Genomic DNA, 16,343 nt, shown 5'->3' with positions numbered 1-16,343 from the left:
AAACTGTGGAGACAGTGGCTCCAAATGAAGTTAAGCATGAATGTCAGGATCAGAAAAATCTGGATGCCTGGGAGAATCTTTGTATCTAACTGAAGGACCGAGAACGGGAGATTCAGATCACCTTACGGGATGTGACTTTCGGCTCGACAGTGGAACAGTGGACAGAATTTTAATGTAGAAGTGTATTATATTCCTGTGAATTAGATACAGATGTAATTTATTTGAGTAAAGACGGTTGGAGGGGTTCTTCTGAAATGTATTTGTGTCTTTTCCTGTGAAAATGCCAGCTGGCGCAGCCTAGCAGAGAAAAATCCTAAATTAGTTGCATTAGTACCACTTTTCCATTGTGTCCTTCCAAACGATCTCCCAGCCCAACGTACTTCAATCAAGTTAAAAACACCATGTCCCTTCTCTGTGTGTCTCCAGGTAGGTACCAAACACCAGCAGGAGGGTACAGCCCTCCATGGCTGCCTTCGGCCTCATCCAGATACAACAAGGAAACTTGGCAGCCAGGTTTTGGGGGACTTGACCTGTCCATACCCAAGGATGCTTTATACCTGCTCTTCTTTAATGTCATTGAAAAGGAAAATGTGGCACCTTGTATGGCCAAGGGAGATACTCTGCAAGGTAAAGGACAGGGAAACTGTGGGTGGTGAGTCATGGAGTGATGGGGACAGTTAGGTCTTGCTGTGTATTTCGTGGAGGTTGACTTTAAGTTGACTTCCTTGCATCAAGTGACTTGACTTTGACTTGACTTTCTTGTGTCAACTCTTACAAGAGCATGTAGTGACAGGACAAGGGGCGACGGCTTTAAACTGAAAGAGGGGAGATTTCGATTAGATCTAAGGAAGAAATTTTTTACACTGAGGGTGGTGAGGCACTGGAACAGGTTGCCCAGAGAAGTTGTGGATGTCCCATCCCTGGAAGTGTTCAAGACCAGGTTGGATGGGGCGTTAAGCAAGCTGGTGTAGTGGAGCATGTCCCTGCCCATGGCAGGGGGGTTGGAACTAGATGATCTTCAAGGTCCCTTCCAACCCAAACCGTTCTGATTTTATGATTCTATGAAGTGGGAACTGAGGAAGAAGCCATGGTCTCAGCTTCCTTCTCCAAATCCCAACGGTTTGCCCGGTGAGATCTTGGTGTGCTTGGGGAGCTCACAGGCTCTTCTTGGAGCTCCCAGCCCTGTTTTCCCCGCCAACTTTCCCTTGGTTACACAAGCTTTTATTTTTGATACGGCCCTTATAAGGCAAATCCATTCTACAGACAGCTTTTTGTTACGTTCGTCCTTGCCAAGATGATGTCACCTTAAAAAAGAAACTTGCAAAAGGTTAAACTGTGATTAGATAGATCGCTTCTCCTCCAACTGTAATCTTTGGCAGAGTAAACACCATGAAGATCGAACGGGGAAGATAACGGTGCTGTGCTGGTGCCAGTACTGCGTAACGTTGGGGGCTCTGTTCTGGTGGAGCAAAGCACCTCTGCAGCATCGTGCCCCCTCACTGTGCAAAGGTTGAGCAGCTTCGTGCTTTCATTAAAGATTTGCTTGGTCCTGGCTCATCATTTTTTCCTCACCTTGCTTGCAGAGGTAAGAACTGTCTCTTTTTTTCTCCCCATGCACCTAAAGTTATCTCATGTTACATTCTGTGTCGTGGTCTGGATTGATGGATGCAAGCAATCGCTCCTCTCCTGGGAGCATCCGTGCCACGCTCAACAGTCCTTGCCAAGACCCACTCTTTCCCCCAGGTGCTACACCTAAAAATTTTGAAAACTTTCACATTTCGTCAGCAAGTATCTGTGTAAACCCCTGAACAGTCAAAAACCAGCATGTGAAGCGGGGGGGTAGAGGTTGTACGGCTCGGTGGTTTCGGAGCTGGAGGGAAGGGGAGAGCCTGCCAAGTTCAAACCAAGCCACGGGAGCCCGTCGTAAATATTTAGTAACAGAATTATTTTAACTTCATTTTAATGGGGGGTTTAAGCTGTTTGTTCAACTTAAAATGGTTTTAAAGCAGCGTGCTTCCGTGTGCTGCTTTCAGTTAGGAGAAGACAGCGTGAAATGTTAGTTGGCTTCTAGGAAGGGAACGAGGATTTGACTTGATGGGCTTTCTGCTGACGGTCCACCCCAGCACAGTGACACCGCTCCACTAATGCTGCAGCACGGTGTAGAGCTGGGTGAGGTCCACCAGCATCTCCAGCCTCCCCCATGCCACCATCAGACCTTCACCTCCACCGGCTGTGGTCCCCATCCCGGGGGGTGACAGTGGGCTGGTGGCCTGGCCTGGTAGCAGAGGGCAAATGGGGACAAGGCTCATCGAGCAATCTTCTATCTGGACATGGATGCGAGCTGGGGTTTTCCTGTTTGTTTTGGTTTGTGATTGTGTTGGGTGGGTTTTTTCTCAAATGCGGGAACTGTTTTGAAAACGCTGAGAACTTGGCAAGGGTCAGCGGCGGAGGCATTTGAGGCATCCCAGCTGGTATTCCCTTCCGCTCCGTCTCGGCCGGGACGGCTCAGCCAGCCTGAAGCCAGTCCCACAGATGGGAAACTAAGCCAGGGTGTGCGTTTGCTGCTGCTCTGGTCCCCACAGGTCTCCCAGCAGTAGCAAAGAGGAGCTCCACGTTCTCCAACCATCCCCAGATCCGGTGTTGAGGGCCAGCAACTTCTGATAAGGGAGGATGGTATCTCATGAGAACAGCTCCTCTGATTGTGGAGCTTTGCTAACAGAGAGGAGCCGGGCATGGCCACGCAATGGTGACCCTCTCTCCCTTCCCTTTTTGCACCTTTTTGTATTTCCAAGGTTTGCCATGTCCTAAAAAGACCCTGTCTTGGCTCAAATGAGCCTCCGATGAGCACCAGCGCTTGCCTCCCCATTGGGTCTGGCAGATAAGCCTGGAGGAGCTGACAGACCGTTAATGTACTCGGGGTGGGGGGGTGACGGGTGGTTCTCAGGTCCCAGAAACCTCTCAGTGCACTAAGCACCCGATGCCCAGGAGATACTTTCCTTCATTCCCCCGATCTCCCCTCCTCCTCCCAGGACCCCACTGCGGCCGGGAGCAGCCGTGGAGATGTCCCTGGGGAGCACGGGGCCGCGTGGGAACCACGCTCCCACGTACGGCTCTGACGGAGCCACAGCTGAGAAAGCACTCGGCGGGCAGGAGCGAGCTGTGACGTGGGACCTTGTCAGGAGGTACGTTCCTTCAGAAGAGAGAGGGGAAAAAAAACCAACCCAAGCCCCAAGAGTAATTAAAACCACAAGGGATTTTGTAGCTTTCCTTTTAATTCCAGGATAAAATGGGTAATTTCCCATCTGAGCAGAGAGGAGGTGGGATGCTGCGCACCTTCAGAGCGTGGTCAAAATAAATATAACCTGCGTTTGCATCAATTTTGGTACCCGTCCTCTGCAGAAGCCATGAAGCCCTGCACGCAGTTGGCTCGTGAGTCCACATGTGGTAGGACTTTGCAGGCAGCCCGTGAAGCAGGCAGAGGCAGCAGCAGCTGCCTGCAGCCCCTTCCCTCTGGCAGGGTCTAGTGTCACCTCCAAGGTCCAACATGACACATCCCTGGACCTGGGCACGGCCTCACAGAGGAGGAGAGGAGCCTGGAGGAGTGGGTGCAAAGCTGAGGCCACGTGCAAGGAGAGCATCCCAACGTGGGACGGGGGCTACCTACATTGCGATGTTGTGGTCGCGCCTCGGCAGCCGCAGGAGGAAAGTCTGCAGGGAGCCGCTGCGCGGGAAACCCGCCCGCTCCTTCTTGGACCTCCAGGTCTCCTCCTCCACGGAGTAGAGGAGCGTCAGCATCTTGTTGACCGTGTAGACGGTGTCACCCTTGATGACAGCAGTGAAGAGGGCTCCTTTGCTGTTCAGGAACTGGCCAGGCAGGGCGGTCCACTGCTGCGACGTCAGGTTGAAGCAGTCGATGACACAACGCAAGAAGTCATCCGAGGGACCGTTGCGCATGACGTAGAGGTTGTCACGGTGGGCCACCATGCAGTGCCCGTAGCTCTGGTGCCGCTTGAGCTCGGTGACGGGAAGCCAAGTGTCTCGCTGGGTCTCGTACTCGTAGATGATGGTGGTGTCCAGTGGCTTCCACAAGCAAACAAAGATCTGGCCCATGGCTTGGGCGCAGGGTGCCGCCGCGCTCGGCTGCGGCAGGTCAGAGACGAACATCCAGGTGTTGGAGGCCACGTCATACCTCTCCACAGACTTCAGTGAGATCTTCTCATACTCCCCACCGATGGCATAGAGGTAGCCCTCGTGGCCCACCAGCCTGACGTCGTAGCGCAGCTGATGAGGGCTGGGGAACTCGCTCCAGGCGTTGGTGTCGGCATCGTAGCAGAAGCTTCTCTCCACCACCTGCTTGCTGGCCCCATAGACGCCACCCACGATGTAGATCTTATTATCCATGGTTGCCATGCCGGCTAGGAACGTGCTGGCACTCAGCGGCAGGCAGGAGAGGGTCCTCCATGTGTTGGTCTCCTCATCCAGGTAGCAGATGGTCCTGGAGAGGTCCTCCAAGAACTCGAAGGTGGGTGTGTGAGCTCCCACAGCCACGAAGGTGCTGGGTAGGAGGGTTTCCACGTAGGCCACCAGGTCGGCAGAGAGGCAGTCCAGGTCCTCCTCCAGCTCAGCGTAGCTGTCCCTGATGTAGAGTGCAGCGCAGTGGAAGAGGTCCAGGAGACCGAATATAGCAGCGGCTTGGTACAGCAGGATGCAATTGTCAGAGTTGATGGAGTGGATCAGGTACTTGGCCAAGGGCTTCACCTGCAGGAAGGCGGCACACTCCACCGCCTGGAAGGTCTCCTCGCTGCCGAGGATGGGCCTCTCGCCCGCCAGCACCCGCAGCATGGCGAGGAACCCGGCTGCGCTCAGCTCCCCCAGCCTGAGCTCCTCCTGCGTGCTCTCCTTCATGCCCGAGCGGAAGAGGGCACGGAAGTACTCGCTGCTCTCCACCAGCAAGGTCTTCTCCACCCAGAACCACTGCTCCTCCACCTGGATATGCACCCGCTCCGGTGGCCTTGCCTGGGAGCCTTCCTCCTCCTCTGGGGTCATCCTCACCAGGAGCTCAGCGGCTCTGGGTGGGGGCAGCACCCGCTGGTGCCCCGGCGCAGCCCCCTCCTGCCTCTTCCACCCTTTGATGCCTTTGCCGCACTGCCCGGCGGCCGCCACGCCGCTGCCTTGAAATATAAATACCTTCGGCTAAAGATAGCCGAGCTCGTGACCGGGGCCTTTCAAAGGCATCCGCCGGGCTCAGCTGCCCCCCCAAAACACGGGCAGGGCTCCGGCGTCACCGCCGCCATGGTTCCCGGCGGAGATGCCCGGCTTTACCACGGCTCATCCCACGGAGGATTCCTGGCTGCCCTCGGGAGACGGGTTTCACCGTCCCCACGCTCGGGCATCCTCCTTGCGGTGCGTTCAAGGGACAGTGCCCACCCTGGGGAGGGTAACGTGGGGAGAGCATCTTGCTACACTATTTTTTTTTTTTTCTCTTAAAAAGTGGGGTTTGCGGCTGCAGGGAGGTAGCCAACAAAACTCACCAGCAAATCTCCGTCCAGCCTGGCCACGGCAAAGGGGCTTTGCCACCCCCTAAGCGTGGCCACGGGCAGGGAGAAGCTTTTACGGGGCCGTTCCCTTTGCCACCCTCCCCAGGGAGGAGACATGGACCAACCTGGGCAACATCCACCCCCGGCGCAAGGAACCATAAACCAGCCCGTGCTGCGTCTAGGGGATCCCGTGGTGAGAAAAATTAGGTGCAGCAAACCCCGTCCCTCTGGAGAAGTCCCCTCTGGCTGCAGGGCTCACCCTGCTCCCCGTAACACCCGCCTGCGGGCAGAGACACCCCCCCACCCCGACTCCCGTAGAGGCTGATGGTGAAGAAAAGTGTTATTTGTGGTATATCGCTCATTTCTGTGCTATTCACAGCTTTTTTCTGGCTAGAAATCCCATTTCCTCTCTGTCGTGGGGTGCCAAGGAGGGCCGGCAATGGGACCCCCAGTTCCTCCCGTCACCACCTGGTCTTTATTTTTGATGCATAAGTTAATTCAAGCAGCACAACAATGCATCGTTCAATCTGTCTTGCCAAAGGTGGGATTTTTCCTCCCTCCTCAGCCCCTCACCCCAGCAGCTGGCAGCTCTGGGGGCACCGCGTGATTTCAAAGTCAGGATTGTGGCCCCACAGGTTCCCCCCCAAAAAAATCTCAGTTTTGGGGAGAAAGTGAAAGCTTTGTGCTTGTGTTACTGTCACAGATCCTTACAGGTACCCTGCTTAAAATATCACATTTAGCCCTGATTTGCAGCATCCTTGACCTGTGTCCAAAGGGGATCTGGGGGTCGAGGGTCCCTGGACGGACTCTGCTTCCCATAGGGGTGTGATCCCCATCCTCCTCATCCTCCCCATCCTGCTGGTCCCTGGGGCTTGCAAGGACTTCCACACTCCCAGACTATTTTGGGAAGGTTTAAAAATATCCTCCCTGCACTAAGGGGCAATAATCCCAAGAGTGCAGCAGCCCTGGGTGACCACGGAGCAGCCTCGGCCCCCCCTCCCAACCAGTACCCCAGCCCCCCCAGTACGGTCTCCTCGGCAGAAACCCCCCCGGGGCCGGCCCAGGGGCCGTATCCTGCGGTCCTGGGCACTGAGCCCCATCCCAAATAGCTGCGATCGCCATGACAACGCTGACTTCAGCCTCCGCCACCTACTCGGGCTCGGAGCCCGCTGGGTGCTGGCTCATGGCTCGGTGCGGGCAGCGGCGGTGAGTACTCCCGATGCTCCCCTTTATCCCCCTCGGGATCGCGCCTTTTAGGTGGAAAAAGGTTGGATTTTTTCGCCCCTGCAGTCCCTGCCAGCAGCAGAAGGTGTCCGCGCTTAAGCGCGGCGGGCGGGCGGTGGGCAGGAGGGCACCGTGCGGGGGGCACCGCTGCCGGGCGCGGCTCCTGCCTGCGGGAGGTGCCGTGAGCGCACCGGCCTCAGCGGCCCCGCGCTGTTGCGGGGTGCCGGGGGCAGGCGACCACCAAGGGCAGGTTCGGGGGCTGGAAATCCTTGCTCGAAGCCCCAGCAGCTCGGCGGGGGGGCCGGTGTGCTCCCTGCCCTGCCGGGGGGACCGTCCTTGGGGTGGCCGGGGCGGTGTGTCCAGCCGGGGCGGTGTGTCCAGCCGGGGTGGTGTGTCCAGCCGGGGCCGTGTGTCCAGCCGGGGCCGTGTGTCTGTCCAGCCCGGCGCCGGCGCGGCAGCTTTCCTTACAAGGAGTTTGGCTGGAGCCCGAGCAGCGGGAGCCGCGCTCGCCTCCTCCTGCCTCATTCATCCGCAGCCCCGGCGGTGCGGGGGCCGCTGCTCCCCCCGGTCCCCGCGCACCCCGGCGAGCCCCGCGTCTCCTCCGGCCGTGGGTTTTAAGGTGGGTGGTTGCGTTTCTCGTGTTTCTGGGGTGGAAAGGGTGGGCTGAGGGATGAGGGGGGTCCTTGTCTTTGCTTGGGTGGGGTGCTGGCCGCCAGCGGGGCATGGTGATGCTGCTGCCCTGGTGCCACGATGCGGATGGAGGAGAGTGGATCCCTCTTCCCGGTGCCACCGAACCCCACTTTCCCCCAGGTTGGGGCACCCCACGAGCCAGGCAGTGAGAAGGTCCCCATCCAGCATGGCAGCGGGTGCCCCCTGTCCCCCCGCTCTCTCCTGCAGGACAGACGATGTCCTCGATGTTCGGCAAACCCCGAGCCGGTGGCGAGCGGTCGCCCCAAAGCCCCCTCGTCGAGTGCAACGTGGCCATCCTGGGGTGCCGAGGGGCTGGCAAGTCAGGTGAGATGGGTGCCCCTGCCGCCATGGGGATGGCCGGGCATCGGGGGGGTGCCAAGGTGCTGGTGCCATGGGGGGACACCCGCCTCACCTGCCTCTTTCACCTCCTGCAGCCCTGACTGTGAAGTTTCTGACCAAGAGGTTCATAAGTGAATATGATCCGAACTTGGGTAAGATGTTTTCTCCACCGGTATTACCCCCCTGGTTGTTCCCCATGAGCTCCCACAGAGCATCCTTCCCGTCTCCCACATTTCCCACGAATATGGCATGTAAGGGAAAAAAAATAAAAATAACCCACTCAAAATTACATGAAAAACAACGGAAGGCTGGATTTGACCCAAACCTGCCTGTAAAAACAGAGGTGAAAGCAGCTCTCTCCTGGGCACGTCCCATGGGCGAATGTCGGCTCCTTGCATCACCCTGTAGAAACTGAGAGCTGAATTACTGGGGGTCCTGGGGGAGCACCCGGTGCCTCCTGCTCGCTCCTGGGGGTGTGGGGCAGGGGAAGGGCTGGGGCGGCGAGTGGGGGCTGCAGGCCGGGCGGCCCCGGGGGCTGCGCTTTGCAGCGAGCGGTTCTGGGCATTTTTATTTATTTTTTTTTTCCGCTCATTTGAGTAATTAATAACTATTTTCCTAGGCCTGACTCCAGGGCGTGGGGAAGAACCATAAATGATTTATCGGGGACATTAGGGAGATATGGACTATGTCCAGGAACTGACTCCAGCTCCTAATAACTCAGCGACTCTTAGGAAAGAAGGACAAATCCTTTCCTCCTCGGATCTTTTTTGGGAATGTGGTTTCATCTTCCCACGTCAAAACCTTTCCAAAACGTGTCCATTAGGACCCAGCCAGGAGAAGGCATCTTCCTCCGCAGGGGAAAGGCCAAGCGGCTCTCCCTGCCTGCCCTCTTTCCAAAAGAAAAGGGTGCTCCCTTTGCCTGATTTATCGGGAAACAGTGCCAGTGTCAAGCCCCCAGCTCACTTTATCTCGCCAGGTCACGGCATGTAGATAAGGGCTGAGCCCACAGCGCAGCAATGGCCACGCCGGGCTCCTTCCCCTCCCTCCTTCTCCCAAGGGAACCCACGCTTGCGGCACACAGGGGAAAATAACTGCTCCCAGCCGGGCTTGCGCAGCGGCATCATCACCAGCCCCCCCAGATAATGTTGTCTCAGGCAGGAGCGAGGGGGGAGGCGCCGGTGGATGATGCTCGTCATCGAGGGCTGAGGTTTTCCCATGGTGTCCCAAGCATCCAGAGCTTTGCTTGGCTTTGGAGAAGATGGGAGACCACAGCCCATCCTCACAACCATCTTTCTCCTTGCAGAGGACACCTACGCCTCGGAGGAGCTGGTGGACCAGCAGCCCGTGCTGCTGAAGGTGATGGACACAGCCGACCAGGTGAGACACTGGGGCACCACCAGTGCCAAATGCCCAGTGTGACCCAGCTGGATCACGGCTGGACCACGGCTCAGCCGCTCCTCTCGCCCCCAGGACGGCCCTGGGAACTGCGAGCGCTACCTGCGCTGGGCCAGCGCCTTCCTGGTGGTCTACAGCATCGACGACAGGAAGAGCTTCGAGGGCTGCCAGCGCTACCTGGAGGTCCTCGCCCTGCATGCCAGGGGCTGCCAGCGCCGCTGCCCCGTGATCCTGCTGGGCAACAAGCTGGACATGGAGCAATACAGGTACCTGGCGTGGGGGAAAGCTGTCTTTTCCCGGTGGGGGAGAGCTCACAGGTTGTCCCCCATCCCTCTGGCTGGGGTGAAAACCCAAATCTGCCTGTTTTGTGGTTATCTCCCCCCCCGTCGGTATTCCTCCTCCATCTCCGAGGTTCCTGCTCTCCTGCCCGGGGGTTGATGTGATTATTTTGAGCCCGTTGGTATTTCCAGCAGGAAGTTTTTTGGCTGTGTTGTATGACAGCGTCACTGTCCCCGGGCAGGGCTGGAGCCTGCTCCAGCTTCTCGCTCCCCCGGGATGTGCCCTGTCCCTGGAGCCCTTCCTTGCCCCGTCCCCGCTGCCAGGACTGGATGTCCCCGGTGTGTTCTCCTGGCCTTTTGTGCCGCTCTGGGGCCGTGCTGAGTGTTGGTCCCACGGGCCCTTGAGTCACTCATGTTGCTGAACCCCCCTGTGCATCATTGCCCCCACCCCACGGCAAGGACCTGCCCCGTCTCCTCCCTGCTTCCCAGTGTGCTGCCATCACATCCAGCTCCCTGCATTCCTGGCACATATCCCTGGCACGGGAGGTCGCACAATTCCCCAGGGACCCGCGCAGCCCATTGCTCTGGGATTTCGGGAAAGGCAAAACTCTTTTGGACTCATGTCCCCTGCTTGTCCCAGGACGGTGCTCCCCAGCAAGCAGGCGTGAGATGCAGGGTCCCCTGCTCCCAGCCTGCACCCCTCGCTCCCCTTTTCGGGTGGTTGCAGTGCTCCGAGGGATGCTGCACCCATCCCCTCCGCTCTTGCCAGGCAGGTGCCCGCAGCTGAAGGGACGTCCCTGGCGAGCAGGTTTGGGTGCCTCTTCTACGAGGTGTCGGCGTGCCAGGACTTCTCGGGGGTGCAGCACATCTTCCACGAAGCCGTGCGGGAGGTACGGCGCCAGGCGGAGCGGAGCCTGCCCGTCCGGCCACTGTTCATCACGGAGGAGTGTCTCTGCCCACCAGTGGCCACGCCGGTAGCCCTGCCCACCCGCCATGGCTTGGCCAGCTGCACTTTCAACACCCTCTCCACCGTCAACTACAAGGAGATCCCCTCGGTGGCCCAGGCCAAGCTGGTCACCGTCAAGTCCTCACGGGCTCAGAGCAAGAGGAAAGCTCCCACGCTCACCTTGCTGAAAGGCTTCAAGATATTTTAGGAGGTGTCCTGGCAGGCTGTGGACGGTGGGGGCAAGGGACCCCCCCGTCCCCCCGGCTCCGCCAGGGCTGAGACCATCCGCGATGGACTTAGGGGCACAGCAGCAGCCACCGGCAGACGGTGGCCATGGCGCAAAGCCTGTGGTGGCAATTTGGTGAGTGGCTGGGTGCCGAGGTCTGAAATTGGCTGTGGCATCACCCCGCCTGCCGCCCCCCTGGCTCTCGTCCCCCCTGGCCAAGGGCTGCCGCGGTGTTTGCGCCCTGTCCTGCCATGGCTTTCCATGTGGATCCGGGCAGTTCCAGGAGCAGCCAGAGCCACAGGCACTGCCCGGAGGGTGAGGGCTGTCCCCGTGCTCCCCTAGCCAGCTTGGGCACCGGCGCACGGCGACGGGGGCCAAGGAAGGGAGAATTACTCATTAGTCGAGCACGGAGGCACCCGTCTCGTTTGTCTCATGGATTCCCTGATGGAGCAATAAGTAGGAGGAATTTTTTTTTTTAATCTGAATGAGAACGGTGCAGATACTGTTTCAGCTGCCTAAAGGCCTCAGGTGTCCTGAACCCAATTCCCATGTATTGAGTTAGTCATACCAAAACAGTTGGTTTTTAACCAACTTTTTACACGATAGTGTTCTTCAAAGGCTTTGCAAGGAGATGTGCTTCACTGACAAGGACACACTCTGGAAAGCCTTTGTTAAAAAGACTGATGCATTTCCAAAAATGTCTTAAATTATTTCGTAGCTTCTACCTGTGCCCGGTGAAGGGCATGGAGCGAATCCTAACGTGGACCAAGCTCCACCTGTGCCCAGGCCAGGGCTGAGGGCTGCGCGTTCGGTTTCATTTGCTGTATCAGGTTAAACATTCTGCTTCTCCCCAGAGTTGCAGTTCCTCTGCGGAGTAAAATAGCCACGTGTATATTTGTACATATATACATCAATATATATATATGACTGAGAGAGAGATTTGGTATGGCATTTCCATCACCAATGGAAAATATTTTAATAAAGACGACTTCTGAAAAGAACAAAACCGCCGCTGCTTCAATGTGGCTGTTTTCCTGGTGGGACTTGACAACGCATTCCCTGGCTGACCGCAGGAAAAGCCTCTCACTTCCAACCCCCCACCTCCCACCTCTCACCCGGCTCAACTCGGCTCCCACCGGTTTGTGGTGGAGGCAGGCAGCATCTGAGGGAGGGGGCGAAGCTGGGGAGAAGCAGGAGGCAACGAGCACGGCGGGGAAAGCCCAGGCAGCCGGGAGCTGAAACGGGGGAGGCATGTGTTTGCCTCGAGTCCAGAGCCACGTCGGTGGGTGCAGCTCTGCTGCTTCCTTTTTTTCTCTCTTTTCTTTCCCCAGGCTCAAGTGCATTTTTAAACTTCCATCACTCTGAATCGCGACATTCCGATACATTCCTGAGGGCCTAAACAGTTTGACTTCAGCTGCCATTATATGGCATCCTCGGACCAGACTGTGTACAGAGACGTGACGGTCCCATCCTTCCACTGGACCACCACTTCTCCCGATCTCTGTTCCTGGGGCACCGGCTCCTGCTTTCGCGGTTCGGCCGGGCTGTACTCCTGCACAGGCATCAGGGCTTGCGTGGCTTCCAGCTCAGCCTGCTGGGTGGTTCTCACTCTTGCTCTATACATGTGGATCTTCCTTTTCCTGCAGGGAAGGCACAAAAAGGAAATGTGGAGCGAAGCAGTGAGCCCAGCCCGCATCTGGGGACAGGCATCCACCCCCAGTGATGGTTACATCCATATCTTCACACCTTGGCCCCAGGAGCACGTTAGCTGCTCACGGGCAAATCCCACCGGCTGCACTGTGCCATGTCAGCGGTCTGGAGTGTTTGGGGGCGCACAGCCACGGGGTTTACGCTTGGAGAACACACAGAGCATCGCATCGCCCCAAGTGAGGCAGGAACACCCAGCGAGCCACCGCTAAAACAAGAGCGTGAGCATGGCAGACTTGTAACATCAGCTCCTTTTCTCTCATTTGAAGGTGAAAGCTCTGACCCAGATGTAAGTTTTCTTGCTGTAGAAGACAGCGAGTTGCTCCTCAGCTGCGGGGTTGTTGTGCAGCAGTTTGGCCCATGGGAACATCATGGGAATGCAGACGGGGAAAGGCTGGGGAGTCCTGCTCTACAGTCCCTATAGGCCCTTGTACTTATAGGAGAGGACCTCACACTACACACATTTAATATCCCTGTTGGGCTGGGCAGGGCTGTTGCAGATGCTTTACCGGTGAAGATCCAGCGCCTGGAGATGTGCAGCGACTGGTTCTGAGCGACACACGAGGAGAGCAGGGAGTCAGCAAAGGTTTGACAACAAGCACGGTTCAGAGGGAGTTTGTCTTTGCTCTTCTCCCCATCACTCAGGGCTTGTTCCTGCCCCGCGTCTCAGCACGCCGCCCTGTCCTGCCAAACCCACACACCTGTCTGCCTGGGGGGTCTCAGCACACCACCACACATCAAAAGACCGCCAGATTTTCCCAACTCACCTGTTTCGCACAACGTTAATCGCCAGGAGGGAAAGACCCAAAATCATGGTCATGAAGGAAAGTAAAAGGATGGAGTAATTCCACGCTGACGCTGGGGGAACGCACAGAGAGGCAGCGTTAGCAGTGTGGTCTGCAGAGCCCGGCCAAGCGTTTCCTGAGGATCCCCAAGCTCAGAGTGCCGTGGCTTGGCTGCAGCATGAAGGCTGAGCTGCTGGTTTCCAGCTCAGCACCCAGAGCAGAGCACCCAGGCCACATTTTTGGGGACAACCTCAGGCAGGAGAGTCACACACCTGCTTTCTGCTGCTCAAAGCCCCCCACCTCGGGCTCTGTATCTCTCATGCTGACCACATCTGCCACGTGTGGCTTTTCAACCTTGCCTGCGAGCTGCGGGTGGCTGTGCCCGAGGGTGGGAGGAAGGCTGAGAGCTGCAGCACCTCACGATGAGCATTGCTAGAAGGGCCCCTCCGCTCTGCAGCCTTTCCCGCCACTGCCACACTCAGGCAGGTAGATTTTGCCTTCGAACACCAGCTGGGCTGTGCAGCACAGATGGCAGTGGATGCTCCATCCGTGATTTTTGTGGCTTTGAAGTTGACTCGGGGCACTGACCTGCTCATATTGATCTGCTTCCTCCACGCTGCTAAAATCACTGGTCATCCCAGACCTCTGTTCTCTTGGCAGGCTACGCCTGGAAAGAGGCTGGACACCTCCCAGGGAGGAGACACTATCTCAGCAAAGCCTCATGCCCATCTTCACCCATAGCTTGCCTCTTCTGGAGAGGAGACTGAGGGTTTATGTACTTGGGGTAAATCACCTCCTCAGGTAATTCCCTCGGGCGTCTCCGTTAGGCAGGAGGGTTCACAGCCAAGGACTGTGCATCTCTATTTCAACTCTCAACCCAGGAACATCAAAGGGACTTACGGTCTTCTCTGCGGAAGAACCAGAGCAGCGCCTCCAGCTCTGCTTGATCCATACCCAGCGCAAGGGTCACGTTGCCTGCTGTGTGGTCATACACGTGTGTGCTGGCAAGGGCTGCAAGGAAGTACCTGTCATGCTCTGCCTTGGCTGTGGAGGAAAAGAGCAGAAAGATGCAATGGTCACTCGATGCAATACTTTGGGCTAGAAATGGCCTTTCCCTTGGCTCCTAGGGTTGCCCAGCATTTCTCTCCAAGCAGGCATGAACGCAGCTGTGAGGGCACAGCCTTATTTCATGCACCGAGAAGTGGAGAGCGTTTCTGGCTCACACTGCAGATCCCAGGGTTGGAAAGACCCCAGGGTACTGACTGTGTCTTTCCACAATTCCACATTCCCCAGCAGCATGTGTTGGTGTGTATCACTGGTCCTCAGGTTGTGGCACTTACCTGCTTTCTCCTCGCACACGCCCCTGTCTGCACCATCTTGCCATCGGGCCTTGAGGCGGCTCACGCTGTCGAGAGTGACCCCTTTCCTGCTTGCCACCAGGAAGCTCTGGCTGCTGCCCAGAGGAGAGAGCAGCGAATTTGAGCAGCTCCAGCTCGTGTAGCCCACGCTGCTGCAGAGACTTGTCTGCACTCTGTCATCCCCCACCACAGAGAGGCAGCTCTGTGTGCCGTGATTCATCAAAGAATGGCCTTGCCAAGACCAGTCCTGGAAATCTGACTCTGGATTACAGTCCTCAAGCAGTAAATTCCCATCCATCGGGCTGGCTTGTAAACACAGCTTGACTTTAGCATTTTTCATCAGAAAAGCTTCAGTGTCTGCAAAGAATCACAGAATCATGGAATGGTTTGGGTTGGAAAGGACCTTCAAGATCATCTAGTTCCAAGCCCCCTGCCATGGGCAGGGACACCTTCCACTACACCAGGTTGCTCAAAGCCTCATTCAGCCTGGCCTTGAACACCTCCAGGAATGGGGCATTCACAACTCCTCTGGGCAACCTGTGCCAGTGCCTCACCACCCTCAGAGAGAAGAATTTCTTCCTCAGATCTACTCTACATCTGCCCTCTTTCAGTTTAAAGCCATTACCCCTTGTCCTGTCACTACATGCCCTTGTAAAAAGAAACCAGCACATATATGAGCGTGGCCATCCTCTAAGCACTAGACATATACACAGACAGAGCGTATAGGGCAGATGGGAATGACATCCAATTCCGGAGCTGAGAAATCAGTGAAGGGCAAAAGGCTTTCAAGAGGCAGACTGCCTCCAGTCCAGCTTCTCTTTGCCAGGGCTGCTGGGCTCGTAGCTGAGCCTTCCCTGACCCACGCTCCTCAGCAAACATGGCTCAAGCACATCCTTTTGGGTGGGTTCAGGGAAGACCAGTTAGACTGTCCGTGCAACTGGTGCTCAGCTTTGGTTGAAGCTGTATCTGTAGTTGTTCCCCGGAGAAGAGATGATGGTAAGTTCCTCTCCTAGACTTGAGATTTACTGGGCCCCTTGGTGTGCTGGCTGGTGCCAGTCCCCAGAACCACACAGCCTGGCCCATGCTTAGCCCCTTCCTGCTGCTCCTGGGAGGTGGGAGGCTGCTCTCCTGGGTTGTTCCAAGAAGCAGAGGAGGCTCAGACCCTTTGGTAAGCCTCGTGGGTGGCTTCTGCTTTCCCTTTGGGGACAGACACCCTGATGTCCTGCTTCAGCTGGATGAACTAGGAACTATCTCCAATGTCTCTGTTTCTGCAGAACCAGCAGGGGAAGGGTTTGGGGCTCAGGACTTTCCAGTTTGGCTGTCTAACCTGAAAGCGCCAGCTGAAACATGCCTCTGCACAGTGGAAGTACAGACAGTCCCAACAGACATTGATTTTGAGTTTCAAAAAATCAAATCTCTGTAAGTCAGGCATCTTCCTTGGTGTCAAAGAGATTGCAACAGTGCTCTAAGCACAGGCTTAGGGTGCAATCCTCCCCATGCTTGAACCAAGCTGCTGCTGGTGCATACTGAGGAAAATGGGCCCATGGAGAGGAAGAAACCATATTTCCAGCAAGTTGTGGGGTCTTTAATGCATGCCTTTGCCACAATACCATCTGTATGGTTTGCCTTCAGCCAGTCAGGCATTTATAAGGTCACACAACAATGCTGGAAGTTCTGGCGTGTATACATCCAGCTCCTGAGAACCTGCCCTGCAGACAATGTCTTGTAATCCTGCTGAACCTGGTGTGTGAGGAGGCACAGCCTCAGCACGTGTGACCTACCTCACCCACACCATTGTCCTCTAAGCCAAGACTCTACCTTGCAGCAGGAAAAATGGGATTATCCAGACGAACTTCAT

The 16,343-nt window shown here is 56.7% G+C and overlaps 3 protein-coding genes across 4 annotated transcripts; 1 reads left to right on the top strand and 2 right to left on the bottom strand.

The window, feature by feature from the left end:
• Window positions 1-3,660: 3,660 nt before the first annotated feature.
• Window positions 3,661-5,046, bottom strand: KBTBD13 (kelch repeat and BTB domain containing 13). The gene has a single exon (XM_086620519.1). The coding sequence runs from the start codon at window positions 5,044-5,046 to the stop codon at window positions 3,661-3,663; it is 1,386 nt and encodes a 461-aa protein (XP_086476645.1).
• A 2,620-nt stretch (window positions 5,047-7,666) lies between these two features.
• RASL12 (RAS like family 12) lies at window positions 7,667-10,617 on the top strand. Of its 2 annotated transcripts, XM_086620465.1 has the most exons (5): window positions 7,667-7,775; window positions 7,886-7,942; window positions 9,094-9,167; window positions 9,261-9,451; window positions 10,233-10,617. In XM_086620465.1, exons 1-5 carry the CDS (start codon window positions 7,667-7,669, stop codon window positions 10,615-10,617), a joined length of 816 nt encoding a protein of 271 aa, XP_086476591.1. The 2 variants fall into 2 exon arrangements, with proteins under 2 accessions (XP_086476591.1, XP_086476592.1); XM_086620466.1 differs by lacking the exon at window positions 7,886-7,942.
• Window positions 10,618-12,055: 1,438 nt separating this feature from the next.
• SLC51B (SLC51 subunit beta) lies at window positions 12,056-16,343 on the bottom strand. The gene is made up of 5 exons (XM_009981681.2): window positions 16,304-16,343; window positions 14,468-14,842; window positions 14,028-14,171; window positions 13,110-13,200; window positions 12,056-12,275 (listed from the first exon to the last, which is right to left on the bottom strand). Exons 1-5 carry the CDS (start codon window positions 16,341-16,343, stop codon window positions 12,056-12,058), a joined length of 870 nt encoding a protein of 289 aa, XP_009979983.2.

Source organism: Tauraco erythrolophus, chromosome 14, assembly GCF_009769465.1.
Source record: "Tauraco erythrolophus isolate bTauEry1 chromosome 14, bTauEry1.pri, whole genome shotgun sequence".
NCBI classification, from domain to species: Eukaryota; Metazoa; Chordata; class Aves; order Musophagiformes; family Musophagidae; genus Tauraco; species Tauraco erythrolophus.
This window is presented reverse-complemented; position numbering and strand designations above follow the sequence as displayed.

What these genes read in the sequence shown, in the direction of transcription:
- KBTBD13 (XM_086620519.1), bottom strand. Translation starts at nt 5,046, where the DNA reads ATGACCCCAGAGGAGGAGGAAGGCTCCCAGGCAAGGCCACCGGAGCGG.
- RASL12 (XM_086620465.1), top strand. Translation starts at nt 7,667, where the DNA reads ATGTCCTCGATGTTCGGCAAACCCCGAGCCGGTGGCGAGCGGTCGCCC. An exon ending in TGATGGACACAGCCGACCAG is followed by an intron (nt 9,168 to 9,260) that starts GTGAGACACTGG and finishes TCTCGCCCCCAG; the next exon opens with GACGGCCCTGGGAACTGCGA. An exon ending in CTGGACATGGAGCAATACAG is followed by an intron (nt 9,452 to 10,232) that starts GTACCTGGCGTG and finishes CGCTCTTGCCAG; the next exon opens with GCAGGTGCCCGCAGCTGAAG.
- SLC51B (XM_009981681.2), bottom strand. Translation starts at nt 16,343, where the DNA reads ATGAAGTTCGTCTGGATAATCCCATTTTTCCTGCTGCAAG. An exon ending in CGTGTGCGAGGAGAAAGCAG is followed by an intron (nt 14,172 to 14,467) that starts GTAAGTGCCACA and finishes TTTCCTCCACAG; the next exon opens with CCAAGGCAGAGCATGACAGG. An exon ending in ATTAACGTTGTGCGAAACAG is followed by an intron (nt 12,276 to 13,109) that starts GTGAGTTGGGAA and finishes CCTTCCCTGCAG; the next exon opens with GAAAAGGAAGATCCACATGT.